Raw genomic sequence first — 15,086 nt, forward strand, 5'->3', positions numbered from 1 at the left:
TTATTTTATATTTGCGAGAGAGAGAGACAGAGTGCGAACAGGGGTGGGGCAGAGAGAAGGAGACAGAATCTGAAGCAGGCACCAGGCTCTGAGCTGTCAGCACAGAGCCTGATGCAGGGCTTGAACCCACGAGCAGTGAAATCATGACCTGAGCTGAAGTTGGATGCTTAATGGACTGAGCCACCTAGGTGCCCTAACAAGGTTGACTTTAGTCTGAAGTAAAATGATTTCTGTTTTTGTAGATCATCTGTGTTTTCTTTCTGAAGGATTTAGAAATTTCATAGCCTTTAGTATTGGCAGATTACATATAACACGTCTGTCCATTGTGTTTGGCGCTATGTGAACTCTTATTAATCTGAAACTTTACATTTTTCTTTAATTATGAGAAGTGTTATCGTTACTTCTACATAGGTATATTTCTTCTCTTCCCATCCTCTACTTCTCCTTTCCTCTCCTTCTGTTTATCCTTATCAGATACTTTTTGGAATAGTCCTTCAACCTGATTCTCTCGGGAATTTGTTCTTTGTTTTCATTACTATTCAATCAATTCATTATATTTTTTTATTTCTCCACTTACATTTTTCATGTCAGTATGTCCAGTTGGCTTTAGTCGGTACATTTTTGTTCTCATGTTGTGCTTTCAATATTCTCCATTTTTTTTCTCCTGAAGCATTTAATTTGCCACTTTAAAATGTCTTTTTTTTTATCCGTTGATTTCACTTTCGTTTTGTTCTTCTTTCATGGTACTTGCACTCCTCAAACATGCCATTGTTTTCTGCTGTGAGCTTATATTCCCTTGAAACTAACAGTTCTTTGGGCCAATATTGCATTATTATGGGAGAATGGGTTTGATGGGGGTCAGGTTTAGGGGTGGTGAAAGCCTGTGTTCTTGGTTTTGGTCCTCTAGGTGGTCTGAGGTAAATAGGGACATGCCTCAGGGTAGACAGGCTCTGGATGGTAACCTCCCACCAGCTCCGTCCAGATTGCTCAGAATTTCTCTGACCCTTCTCTTTTCAAAGTGCTGTCACCTTCATTGTAATTGCCTAACTGGGAGCCCACCAGTACGTCGCTTCCCACCCTGACCAAGTTCTAATATTTTACCTTGATGTTACCCTTCTTCTTTTGGCTAGAACTGGGATGGAAATACTGCTTTCATATTCTAGAGTAGCATAGGGAACAATGTGACAGTGTTGAGGAGTGATAGGACACAATTGGGACACCTTCTTCTGGCCTCGCCTCTGTCCAGGATACCTGATCTATCTCTTAAGCTGATGTTTCTTCTCACAATGGTACTCAAACATTTCTTCTTTCTTCCTCAAGGGATGATTTCGTACACTGTTTCTGTTGTTGTTTTAAGCTGGCATCTGGGATTCATCTCTTACCCTTCTGCTTCTGGTGCTTTCTCGGTTGGGTTTGGGGAAGGTGCACATTCTTGACTATACTTGCTAATTAATTAAATACTATTTTATCCAAGCGTAAATGTTTTTCTAAATCAGGTTCTAAAAAAAATGGAAAAATTGGTGAGAGTCTGCCTTTGACAAATGAAAAACATGCAACTTCATTGACATTTTGTAGTTTGTTTTTAAATTGTTATTTTAGAACCAACAGGGAATATACGTGCTCCCTATTGCTTAACAGTGACTTTCGACCTAATGAAGTGTAAAATAACTCTTTATTTAAAGGCTAATATAGGTAGATTTGAAATAAGAATAGGAAGCAATAATAACTTTGAATATTAAATAGAAAATTTATGTTTCTTTGTCGTAGAATATTTATTATACAGTAAGCAGGAATCTTACTGGATATCTGGTTCTGTGTATATTAGATTGCATGAATTTAGCCTAGTATATAGAAAATTCTTGACATTTAAAAAATGTTTTTAATGTTTATTTATTTTTGAGAGGGGGGGGGGAGAGAATGAGTGGGGGAAGGGCAGAGAGAGAGAGAGGGAGACAGAGAATCTGAAGCAGGCTCCAGGCTCTGAGTTGTCAGCACAGAGCCCAACGTGGGGCTCGAACTCACACAACCTCAAGATCATGACCTGAGCTGAAGTTGTATGGTTAACTGACTGAGCCACCCAGGCCCCCACCCCACCTCCCCCACCCCCCCGAGGGAATCTTAAGCAGCTGCAGGGTCCCCGCTCATTGTGGAGCCTGACATGGGGCTCGATCCCACAACCCTGGGATCATAACCTAAGCCTAAATCTCAATTCAAATGGTTGTTTAAGCTTGGTTAAATAAAAACAGCTTACATAATGGAATATCATACAACCAGTAAAAAAAGAACTAGACAGCTCCATATATATCAGTAGGTCCAGAGAGTATTTTTTTTAATATTTATTTTTGAGAGAGAGAGAGAGAGAGAGAGAGAGAGAGAGAGAGAGAGAGAGAATGAGTGGGGGAGGGGCAGAGAGAGAGAGGGAGACACAGAATCCAAAGCAGGCTCCAGGCTTTGAACTGTCAGCACAGAGCCCAGTGTGGGGCTGGAACTCAGGAGCCGTGAGATCATGACCTGAGCTGGAGTCAGATGCTTAACCGACTGAGCCACCCAGGTGACCAGAAAACCCTTGACATTTTTAAAAGAATATGTTGCAAGACTTTCCCCATTCCCCAGGTTAGAGAATACCATTGTAGCATGTTATTTCCTTCATAAAATGTAGTAAAATTGGAAACTTAAAAAACTTTAGAAGGTAGGCCTGTAGAAGAAAGTGAGTAAAATTAGAAAATCATGTAGAGATGCTCTGCTAGGCACCCCCTGTAATTTTGAGGCTGCCTCTTGCACATCAGCTAAGATACAGGTACGGTTCAGATTCAGTGAAATTATAAATTACTGTGTTTATTATGGACTTTTAGAGGTGCTCACAGATATCTGGAGCTATCAGTGTTAAATAGGTGAATAAGTCTGTTGACCAGGAAAGAAAAGTTACTTAAAAACCTTGTATCTATTGCATAAATATATCATAGGTAAATTTGTTTCATTGAAAGTAATTTTATTGTCATTGGTGAGAGTTTTTGTTTTGCTTTTTATTTGTATGGGAGTGGATTGATAATGCTTAAGAAAGTAAGTACATTCTTCTACTCTTTTAGATTCTGGTTTTTTCTAATGTTTTTAGAGAGAATAACGAACAGTTCACATCTGCCATCAAGCACCTTATCTTTTCCAGCTTAGCTTTTGTGATTTCTTTGTATCAGGAAAGACAGTAATATATGTGAGAGTTCATGAGTATTTCCTAGATAATCTCAAACGTATTTTACTCTTTGAATATCTTCTGAGTGTAATTATGTCTTTCTACCCTTAAGGAAAAAATTTTTAAATAAATAAATACGGGAGATGTAATATACATTTTCTCATCGAGTATATAAGTATATAGGTCAATGGATTTTGCAGTTCAAATGATATACAGTAGTTGTTGCTTTGCTGACAGTCCGATTAGTGTGAAAAATATCTTTAAGCTATGACTTTCCTACCATAAATAAAAACATCACTTTAAAATACTCCAGACGCCTTAGGTTTCTCTCCTTTTATTACATTTTAGAAGTCATAATAGTTTGTTACAAGATTTAATATCTGCTAAGGTTGTTGCTTTGAAGCTTTACTTTCAGGCAGGCTTAAAATGTTGAACATAAGTGAAACGGTTTTCTGTCCCTAAACTTGGACCTGGTGAATATATGCCAAATGACCTCACATTTGATATTGAAACATTTTTGAGTGGCCTTAATTTAGACTCTACCATTAGGATAAGGAAAATAGTTAAGTGTATTTGTAAAAGAACCAACGTGAGTTTACTCCTTGGCAAGTCACAGAAACCACAACAGGTGAGTTGCTGCAGACACTTGCAGTTATTTGCTCAAAGTTTATTTTCTCCTTAATCTTCACAAACAGATCTGAGATTTTGGTCAAGGCAGCACTGTGCCCAGTCATAAAAGAACCGATTTTCTAGGCTTTTGGGGGATCTGGTCAGATGACTCATTTTTGGCTAATAAGATAGAAGTGAAAGTATCTTAGAGAGGCTTCCTTAATAACAAAGACTAAGAGAAAACCTTTTTCTCCCTTGCCCTCTTCTTTCTTGTGTGGGACCCTGAATACCGGGCTTTGAGGTGTAACACTCTTTTTGTGACCATGAGGTGACAAGTAGACAGTTTACCCATGCTAACTAAGCATGCCAGGGTGGAAAAATCTTTAAAGAGCTTTTGTTAAACTGCTATGTGAGCCTGAATTGCCTCTGACTGGACAAGTTGAGTAAGACCTGTGAATCTCTACTTTTTTTTTTTTTTGAGCCTTCATTTGTTGAGTATTCTGTTATTTGTAGCTGGATGTGCTCCTCACTGATAAAGGCCCTACGTGATCTAGATCTTGCCTATCTTCTGACCTCATTTTGTCATTACTACCTCTAGTCACATTAGCTAGTGGACAAATCTTGGCTGACAAACTCCTGCTCAGATCCAAGGCTCTGTGTGATCTGGTTTTACTGATCGCCCCTGGTGTACCACTGCTCTCTCCATCCCAATACCAACAAAACCTTTACCATACCCCAAAATTCTTGACAAATATTTGCAAGAAATTAATGGAGGAAAAAAAAACACACAAAATGAAAGGACTTAGGAGATGTGAATTTGAGGAGGGATATATCATTTACCTGGATTAAAAGACTCAGTATTGTAAATTTGTCAACATTATAGAATTAATTCTAATCAATGAACTTAAAACCTTTTTTTTCTAACACATTTCTTCATGGAACTTAAAGATACTCATATTGAATATCAAAAAGCAGTAATAGCCAAGATAATGTTTAAGACGAACAAGGTGAATTGATTAGTACTTAGAGATTTTTTTGAAGTTAAACTATTAAATAGACAAACTGATCAACCAAAGAGAAAAGATACAGAAAAAAATAAAATTAGATTTCTGACTCATACCATACGGACAGGTAGATTAAAGATCTAAATATGGAAAGCAGAATTATAAAAGTAATCTGGAAGAAAATATATAAATAGTGTAGGAATAGGAAGGATTTATTACAGACTATGTAGAAAGCACAAACAGTGTAGAGAAAGATTGATATATTTTATTATGTTAAAGTTTAAAACTTGTCCAAAATCAAACTCTGGGTAAGTAGAGTGTAAGGACAAGCCATAAACAAAAGTATATATTTTTAATGCATGTAACCAATACAAGTGTTTAGAATATATAAAGATCTCCTACAAAATAATAAGAAAAAGACAACAAATTTGAGCTAGACAATGAACTGAAAGCTGACAAATGAAACTTGAATGGTTAGTAAATATACAAACAGATGTTTGTATCAATTTGCATGGGTTCAGCTCCAAATATTCCACAATTCAACTAACAGAAATTTAAAGCCTAAGGATGTTTATTTCCTGCTTGGCAAGTCCAGAGGTAGGAAGTTCAAGAATTAGTTGAGTACTCTGTGAGCACAGTGGGGTATGCTAGGATTTTCATAATTCTCTTGACCTTCCCATCATGGGATCAGCAGCTCTGAATGTCACAACCTTAATGTGAAAATTTTCTAGAAATAGAGAGGAAGAGAGAGAGGAGAAAGCGGCCTTTTTCCTCTACACACATTCTATTGGCAGGAAGAAAAGTCTTTCCAGAAGCTTCCAGATTTTCCATTCTGTCTTATTCCAGTCACTGCCAAAGAGGAATGAATTCACCTTTCTGGCCTAGAGTAATGAGCATTACTCCTTATACCAGGGAAAGGTTTACCTTCTGTTAGCATATGCATCCTGACCAATTCCTGAGCAGTAACTGGGTTTCTCTGGGCCAACAAGAAGAGGGGGTAATCGCCACAATTATCAACCTCCCTAACAGAGATTAAAGACTGTGTGATAGTGATAATATAATAGGTATATCATCTAAGAGCATGGAATGTGAAACATAACATAAATGTATTAATATGAATTATATATAACGTATATAAACTCATGTGCTTAAAAACACATGTATATGAAAAATATAAAAATATGCACAAGTATAACATTGAGTTTGTGTAATGGTATCTTTGGAGAGGAAAGAAGACTAGGGTTAAGAGATTTCAACTGTATTCATATATTTAATTTTCTAAAAAAGAGCAAGTATATGAACCCCCAAAATGTAAATTAAGCAATGCATTTTTTATTTTTGCCTCTTGCTTATAAAGCTTATGTATTTATGTTCATGTACATAAGATGGGAGAAATGGGTGTATTTTGGTTAAAAATGAAAATTGATAGACAATTAGAGGACAGTTTGGCAACATACAAAATTTTGAATGTGTATCCTTTGACCTCGTCCTTCTACTTTGAGAAATTTATCTTATAGAACTGGACAGATGTATGAAGATATGTATACAATGTTATTAATTTTTAACTTTTTTTTTTGTAATGTCGAAATCTCCTTTTTATAGTGGTGAAACCACCCAACTAAATACATTATGACACATCCATGTAATAGAATGCTAAGTAAAATGGTGCATACACTTAAATTTTTTACCTGAAAAATTTGAAAAGTGAAAAGGCAGAGCAAAGACATTTAAATACACACACACACGCATGCAAAGAATGAAATCTAGAAGCTTAATCATCAAAATGTTCCTGGTGATCTCTAGATGATGATGGCATTACAGATGATTTTCCTTTCTGCGAACTTGGTGTTTTTTAAAAAAATATTTAAAAATATTTGACATTTTTGTAGCTGGAAAAGCCTGTAAGAATTTTCATTTTGTAAATTAAAAATATAAAATTAAAAGCTACTCACTTTTTGATTTAGTTATGATGAAGTAAGTAAACGTGTATATTCATGTAGTCAACCGATATTTTATTGAAGCTATTTAGGCACTATTTTGGATGCTGGAGATACACACAGCTCATAAGGTAGTTCATAACTCAAGAATACCTCATTTTATGGACCATCTTGAGTGGGGAGATACGTAAAAGGCAAATAGATAAATGAATAAGGTACTTTCAGGTAGTGATTAAATGCAGAAAGTAAAAGTGAGTGATATTGGAATCACTGGTGGAAAAGTGTGTGTGCATGCATGGATGACTTTAAATTGGGTGGTTGACAGAGTCCTCTGAGTTGCTTATTAACTTTAGGCCGATAATTGGATGGCATAAAGAGCTAGCCATGCGGAGATCCGGGTCCAAGTTCTCAGGCGGAGCACAGTGCAAAGTCGCCTAGGCTGAAAGGAGTTTGTCATATTCAGGCAGGAGAGAGTGAAAGACAGAGTGAGGAAACTCAGACACATGGGAAAACTCACAGGGGGGCCAGCTCACAGAAAGCCTTGGAGATCCTAAGAAGTTTGTAGTAATACTTTATGATATGTGCTATGGGAACCCATTGCGGGATTTTAAGCAGGGAAGTGACCTGATCTGATATATGCCTTGAAAAGATCACTATGCCTACTGTGTTAAGGATGAATCGTAGGGCAGCAGATGTGACAGCAAAGTCCAGTTAGAAGGTTATATGCTGTTAGAAGGCTGTATGCTGAAGTCTAGGCAAGAGATTATAGAACTAGAAACTGAGATGGTAGCACTGGGGAGTAGATAGAATTGAGACGTGTATTTAGAAGCACAGTTGTTGTTGTTCTTCTTTCTCCTTCTTTCTTCTTTCTTCTTAATATCAGCACTGGGGGAAAGAATCAGTTAACAAAATGAGGATAATGGTATCTCCCACGGAGTGTTATCACAAGGGGCTAATGCATGTCAAGTATTGGGCATACTTTTTGACGCATATAAGAACTTACAAAATGTTAGTTACTTACCATTATTGTTATTTTTATTATTGTCAAGAATAGGGCATGGTCTTTGAGCAAAAAGAGTTTTTCTGTAAAAGTTAAATTATACCTTGAGTACAACTCAGATTGGATGTCTGTTACAGCACATACTTGGTAAAGATCAGAGAATTAGTCTTAATTTTTAGTGACCTTTGCTGGATCAGAGAGAGAAAGTTTATTGATTTCCTCCTGTACTTCATAACACTGAGCCATAAATATATGTATAAGTAGCAACTGTGTATAAATGGCAACATTATATCTTTAAAAAGTTGTGATTTAGCTATTTTTTAAACATGTGCTAGTTCGATGAAATGAGTCCCTGAAAATCTTGTCTGCAAGTGTGTGTCTGTAATGTTTTTGCTTAGGGACTATTTTCCTGCAAGTTAATTAGTGATAAGTTACTTCAAATTCTATGTACTTCTTTGACTGTGATCCTAATTACTACTTTTATTTTGGTTCTTTAGACCCAAATAAGCAATTCAATTATAGGGATAATTATGACTACAAACCTTGTTTGTGAAAGAAAGGCCTTGTATAACCATCAGAGATAATGAATTCTCTTTTTTGGTAAAAATAATGTATTTAACTTTGTAGAATGATGAATAAGCAATTATGATTTGTACTCAATAGAACAGGTAGAATATATGTTTTAAGTAAACTTTAGGTTTTAAGTAAATGTTTCTGAATTACTAAGTACTAAATTTCTGAGTAGTTTAAATAGGGGACTGTTTTGTGTTGTGGGTAACAAAACCTCTGATTTAATAATATATTTCATAAATTCAAACCCAAATTAAAAGAGCTAACTTCTGGGGTGCCTGGGTGACTCAGTCAGTTGAGTGGCCGACTCTTGATTTCAGCTTTTGTCGTGATCCCAGGGTTGTGGGATAGAGCCCCAATTTGGGCTCTGGCTGAGTGTGGAGCCTGCTTAAGTTTCTCTCTCTGTCCCTCTGCCCCCTCCCCTGCTTGTGCGCACGCTCTCTCTCTCAAATTAAAAAAAAAAAAAAAAAGATCTTCTTTGTCTTCAGTGATTTTGACTGTTCACCTCTACCTTCTTTTATGAATGTATGTGTGTTACACAGTTACATATATTTTATACAAAATCGTGTTTTTATGTGATAATTAAGAAAACAGATACACTACTTAGTGATTTAGTCCTTTTTTCTATCTGTATTTCAAATATATATGTATATATATTTTTTCTCCTGTATTTTGTTTTATATATTTTTAATCTAAAAGACTAATCTGAAAACACTTTCCCATGTTGTTGAATTTTCTATAATATCCTGTTTTTTTTCTTGCATGTATGGTTTATACTTTTTTGATGATCTTAACTGCAGTAAAATACACAAATTTGAAATTTATTAAATTTTATTTTTAAACAAAATTTACAATTTTAGCCATTTTTTAGTGTATAATTCAGTGTCATTAAGTATAGTTACAGTGTTCTGTAGCATCCTTTTAGTACAGGATGATGTTATATGAAAAACCATCATTTATTTAATAGAGAGTTTATTGTTGGACACGTGAACTGTTTCCATGATTGTCCATAAATAATGCTTTGATAAACATCTTGATGCAGAATCTTTGTTCAGATAATGCTATATTTTTTTCTAACATGTGGTACCAGGCAGCTCTTTCTGCCTATGAGTCCTGTCCCTGTGCTTTAATAAAACCACCTTTTTTGCACCAACCCCCCCCCCAAATAAATAAATGAAATATGGTATCAATTTGCACTCACTTTATCAATGTGTGAGCACAATTCCATTTCCGCACCCTCTTTCTGATACCAAGCATTTTTTTGTTTTTGTTTTTTATATTTTACATATAAAAGTGTTAGTAAAAAGTAAACACACACTTTGCTATTTTGCTTCAAAGTTATAATGGATACTTTTTAAAATGCCAGTTGATAAGTTTAAAAATATCTATTTTAACCCATTTGTTAGTGAAGAAAGGAAATTCAGTCTCAGGTATTATTAATGCATTGATTAGGGAAATGTGAGTTTGCCATGGAGGCTTTATTCAAATCCACAGAGGGAAAATGACAAAATCTTCACGAGTAAGGAAAGTGCGTGTAGCCCGGTGGCAGAGTAAGGTTGTGCTAGTAGGGTGAGAAGCACGCTGCAGTTAGAGAAATAAACAGAACCTAGCACCTGTAAAGTCGTGCAGATATTAAAAAGCAAACAGCAAGATGGTGATAGTTACATTAGCATGTAGCCTATACTTGGGTATTCCCAGTTAGTAGTACAAAATTGACCTCTTTTCACTCAAAATTTTCAGCTTAGTTTGAAGGATATTTTCGACAGAAACCCAATTCTGACCTTGTAATACGTATCTGTGGAAACATAATCTTTTACTTTGAAGACTTTTTCTTGGAGCCTGCTCTCCTGAATTAAATGAATTTCTATAGATAGTGTGGAGAACATATCTTGAAATAAATCTTTTTTTTCAACTTTTCTCATAGTTCTCACTTAGTTTATGCATAAAATGGAGAAAGATAGGACTGTTTTAGTCGTAGTTTTACTTACGATGCCATTTTCTAACTACATTACACGGTAAGTAACAGCATGGGAGTAGTGATACTTAGACGGTAAAACCAAATAAAATTTAAAGTAGAGAAAGAATCATTAATGAAGTGTATTAACTTATAAAGATAAAAATACTAATGCTTATGGTTTTCTTTCTTTTTAATCCATTGTAACGTAGCTTACAATTTCATCATTGTACTAAAATTTAAAATTGTCGGTGGTTTTTTTTTTTTCCCTTCTAAATCCTCATGCTGGACTTGCATAATGTTATTGCCCTCTGACTTTTATAATGTTGTACTTCCTTCGTAATCTTTACCTTTCTGAGTATATGCCTAGTTCCTGCACTGCTTCAGATCCGCTCTGACTCTCCCCCCACTTTTTCTGTCTGAAAATTATGATACTTCCTACCAGTTTTCTGGTTCTGCATTTCCAAATGCCCGTGTTCCGGCTTCTTTGTCATATTGTTTCCTTAGGGTCGCTAAATTCAAGCTTGCAATGTTCTGGTTTGGCCATAAGTCCCAAGAGTAGAGTATTTTGGCATTGTCTTTAATTCTTCCTTTTCTAACTTCTTGTCACCAAACCATTACCACGTATTTCTGGTATCCATATGTTCTCTATAATGTTGAGTGTTGTACTTTGTCTTAGATTTGGTTATTGGCGGTATTTAAATAACCTTTATTTCTTAAAATATAGAGGTGGAGTTTATAGATTAAATTTTTCTTGTGAAGCATGAGAGGAAAGTGGATGCCTTGGACAGGAGTCTTGTTCATTTTGTATTTCTAGAACAGTTGCCCAACACATAAAAGATGTTGAAGAAATGTCTTTTGAATGAACTGCCCAAAGACTTAAGGATCAACTTTCTTAGTTTCGAGTTCTGTAAGAGGAGAGAACTACTTGAATGGTAGCCATTTTTTTTTTCTTTACCCTTTTTTGCTACAGTATTTTAGGTGTTCATATTTGTTAATGTTATTAAAGAAATTCTAGTGTTTTGTTTTGTTTTGTTTTTTTGTTTTTACACAAAATTGCTTCAATATTTATTTTCCTTTTTAGGTTTTGGAAGGAAGGATGTCGTAGAACACTTACTACAGATGGGTGCTAATGTCCATGCTCGTGATGATGGAGGTCTCATCCCACTTCATAATGCCTGTTCTTTTGGCCATGCTGAGGTTGTGAGTCTGTTACTATGTCAAGGAGCCGATCCGAATGCCAGGGATAATTGGAACTACACCCCTCTGCACGAAGCTGCTATTAAAGGGAAAATCGACGTATGTATCGGTAAGTATTATTTGATGGTATCTAAGCTGTAAGATCAATCTGACAGGTATAAAGTTTGAAATGAAGATTTAACATTTTTTCTCTTGTTTTTTTATTGTGGTGCAAATAGTGTTCTCACAGAATAAATAAAGAGGGCTTTATTACTTTCCATTCTTAGAAGCAATTTTTTTTTTTCCATCAAAAGGGAAGTAGAGAGATAGCAATATAAAGTTGGTTAAGAACAGGATTCACAACATTAACTTTCCAAATGCGAGTCAGATGCCGACTGATGTGGAACTAAATTTTGATGGATTGCTATTATCAAATTTAGTTAATTTATGGTCTCTTTAAAAGACTGCGAATTTTCCATTCTAGCATCAAATACAAGCCTGTAAAATACAAGTTCTTACTGAATTGGATGACATATTGGGATGCTTTATGTTGATTCAAGGAAAGTCATCTAGCTCTAAGGCAAAATCTTTTTTCCTCATGTTGCTCAAATTGAACACCAGTTATTAGCACTGGAAAGCTTTGAGTGGTTCGAATACAGTAGTACAAAGCTTAATATTTTCAACATGTGCCATAGTCTAGAAAAAAAGCAATTTCAAGTAAAATTGAACTTTTCAACCATTTAAAATTTTGGGATTATATGAAATTGTATTCAATCACACTTCTTTCTCTTTCATATTTACCTAAATGTGTGTGTATATATATATATATTAGATTTTACTTTATTGTATAAAACCTTTCATTTTGAAATCTAAAACAAGCTTCTAGAAGTCATGCATAGTTTCTTTTGAGTGTATCTATTTCTTAACACTCGGGATGGTGGATGTTTGTTTAACCCATGGCAGATTGGTTTTCATAATTGTTGTCTTCTGGGATGGATAACAGCCATTTCAAGTTTAATCTTTCATGTTTATCTTTATGATAAAACTCAAACATATATGTCAATTTTAAAAATATAGTGGTGGTGGTATTATTAAGAATTTTTCCCTCTTCATAGCCATCTAGTCCAGCCTCCAGTATATTTTTTATTTTTCCTCAAATTATTGCAATGCCTGACGTGCAGCTTCTTTACGTCATTGTCTGTCATTATCTTTTCTCCCTTCTACATCTGGTGACATAAGCCTTTGGGTACCCTGGCCCTTTTTGATCTCTGAGATATTCCATTTAAAGTTGTTTCTCCCATTTCCTCCCAAGTCTTTCACTAAAGCAGCCACGTCCTGGACTAAGTCATTACATAAAACTACCCTGAAAATCTGGAACTTATAAAATATCCTCTCTGACCACAAAAACCTCTCTTATTTGTGGTAAGCTACCCATGTGATAATTATTTTTGAATTTGCTATGTATTCTTACCTAATGTAGACTTTGAACTTCCTACCTTCATCCCTTCTTGCTTTACCTTGTCATATCCATTGGATTCTTCTGTTATTAGTCACAGAATTTTGTATAGTTTTCACCTTCTTGAATTATTATCCTTTCTAGCCTTCAGTATTATGTTTTCTGTACCTGTACCTGTACCCCTCTGAATAGCTTATCGCAATTAATATTCTTTCCTCCTCTTCCTAATCCCCCTCCCAAAAGTACATAATGAAATGCTCCTTTTATCTAGGTTCTGTTGGAATAAGAGACTAGATGTAGGACTTGAATGTTTACAGAATGGATTCCTGCAGTCCCCCAACCCCGTGGTCCTCTGTGCTTTGGTACATATTGCTTTCCTTCTGGTTAAGTGCTTGTGTCTTAGACAAGTTGAGGGAAGGAGAAGGGCACCTTCAAAACTGGAATGAAGATATAATTGAGGATATAGCTGCTATTAAGATAGTTATGGGAAGTAAGATTGGTTGTAGATCCTTCTGTACATTTAATTAGCTTTCAGGAATCTATTAGGAAACCAAATATACCAAAATCTCTGATAGTTATGCTGTATATCATACTTTGTGAATTGAGAATAGTTAAGGAACTCTGAAATGTTTCTTCTGGGCAAATTTCCACTTTGGGACAACTGGATGAAAACTTGAGTCTGATGGTTTGGAGAGATTAGTGCACAAAATTAATTTTTGAAAGGCTTTTGCCTAGATGATGAAATGCTAGCCCGATTGTTTTCAGATTAATCATACTCCATATGTGAGGTATCATAGTGAATATTTTTGACATTTATAAAAGTAGAGCCAGGCCATGTTGTCGTCTGGCTTAAAGGAGGCAGCAGGATGGATTGCTTCAAAGCTCGTGTTCTGGTCTTATATCCTGATGTGACCAGTGACCAGCTATCTATGAGACCAGGGGCCATTTAAGTGCCATGTTTATATGTGAAATGGGAATACTTGGGTTCTTGGGGGAATTAGCGGATAACACATTGAAAGTACTTAGAGTCTCTGATATAGTGAACATTAAATATTTATTGCTTTCCTTTTTTAAATTGAAATATAATTGATGTAGTTTCAGGTGTACAACATAGTGATTAAACAAGTTTATCCTTTATGCTGTGCTCACCGCAAGTATAGCTGCTGTCACCTTACAATGCTATTACAATAACATTGACTATATTCCCTGTGTTGTACCTTTTTATCCCTATGACTTGGTCATTCCATAACCAGAAGCCTGTATCTCCCACTCCCCTTCACCCATTTTCCTCATCCTTCATCCTCCTCCCCTTCGGCAACCACCACTCTGTTTCTGCTTGTTTGTTTGCCTTTTTTTTTTTTTTTTTTGTTAAGATTGCACATATATGTGAATTCATATGGTATTTTTCTTTCTCTGTTTGATTATTTCACTTAGCATAATACCTTTTGGGTTAAAAAAATGCCCTCTAGGTCTGTCCATGTTGTAAATGACAAGATCTCATCCTTTTTTTTTTTTTTTTTTTTTTTTTTTTTTATGGCCGAGTGATAGTCCATTGTGTGTATATGTATACCACATCTTTATCCATTCATCTTTCAGTGGACACTTGGGTTGCTTTCATATCTTGGCTATTGTAAATAATTCCACAATAAACATAGGGGTGCGTGTATCTTTTGAAGTAGTGTTTTCATTTTCTTTGGGTAGATACCCAGTAGTAGAATTACAGGATCTATTTTTAATTTTTTGAGGGACCTCCATGCTCATTTCCACAGTGGCTGTACCAGTTTGTATTCCCACCAATTCCATGAAGGTTCCTTTTTCTCCACATCCTAACACTTGATATTTCCTGTCCTTTTGAGTCTAGCCATTCTGACAGGTGTAATAGCTATTATTAATTGCTATTATTATTGCTAAGATCTCAACCTGAATTATGACTACTATGTAACATAGACCTCCTGGTTTCTTTTGTTTGCCCTTTATTGACTTTTTTTTTTTTAAAGGCCAATTTAAAATCCATCCCAACAAACAAACAGAAACAAACAGATGCAAATACAAGAGTAACTAGTGGTTGCCAGAAGGGAGGAGGTCAGTGGGGGTATGGGTGAAATAGGTGAAGGGGATTAAGAATACAAACTTCAAGTTTAAAAAAACAAAAAGTCTATCCCATGTGTTTCTCAGATGCTTTTTTAGCTA

The 15,086-nt window shown here is 35.5% G+C and overlaps 1 protein-coding gene across 5 annotated transcripts in view; it reads left to right on the plus strand.

The window, feature by feature from the left end:
* TNKS (tankyrase) overlaps nt 1–15,086 on the plus strand; it is a 209,714-nt gene that overhangs the window by 20,700 nt on the left and 173,928 nt on the right. For all 5 annotated transcript variants that reach the window (XM_042983119.1, XM_042983116.1, XM_042983115.1 and 2 more), the window contains exon 2: nt 11,346–11,570. In XM_042983119.1, coding sequence (XP_042839053.1) covers nt 11,346–11,570 — 225 coding nt within the window. The remainder of the gene's footprint in view (nt 1–11,345; nt 11,571–15,086) is intronic.

Source organism: Panthera tigris, chromosome B1, assembly GCF_018350195.1.
Source record: "Panthera tigris isolate Pti1 chromosome B1, P.tigris_Pti1_mat1.1, whole genome shotgun sequence".
Classification (NCBI taxonomy): Eukaryota; Metazoa; Chordata; class Mammalia; order Carnivora; family Felidae; genus Panthera; species Panthera tigris.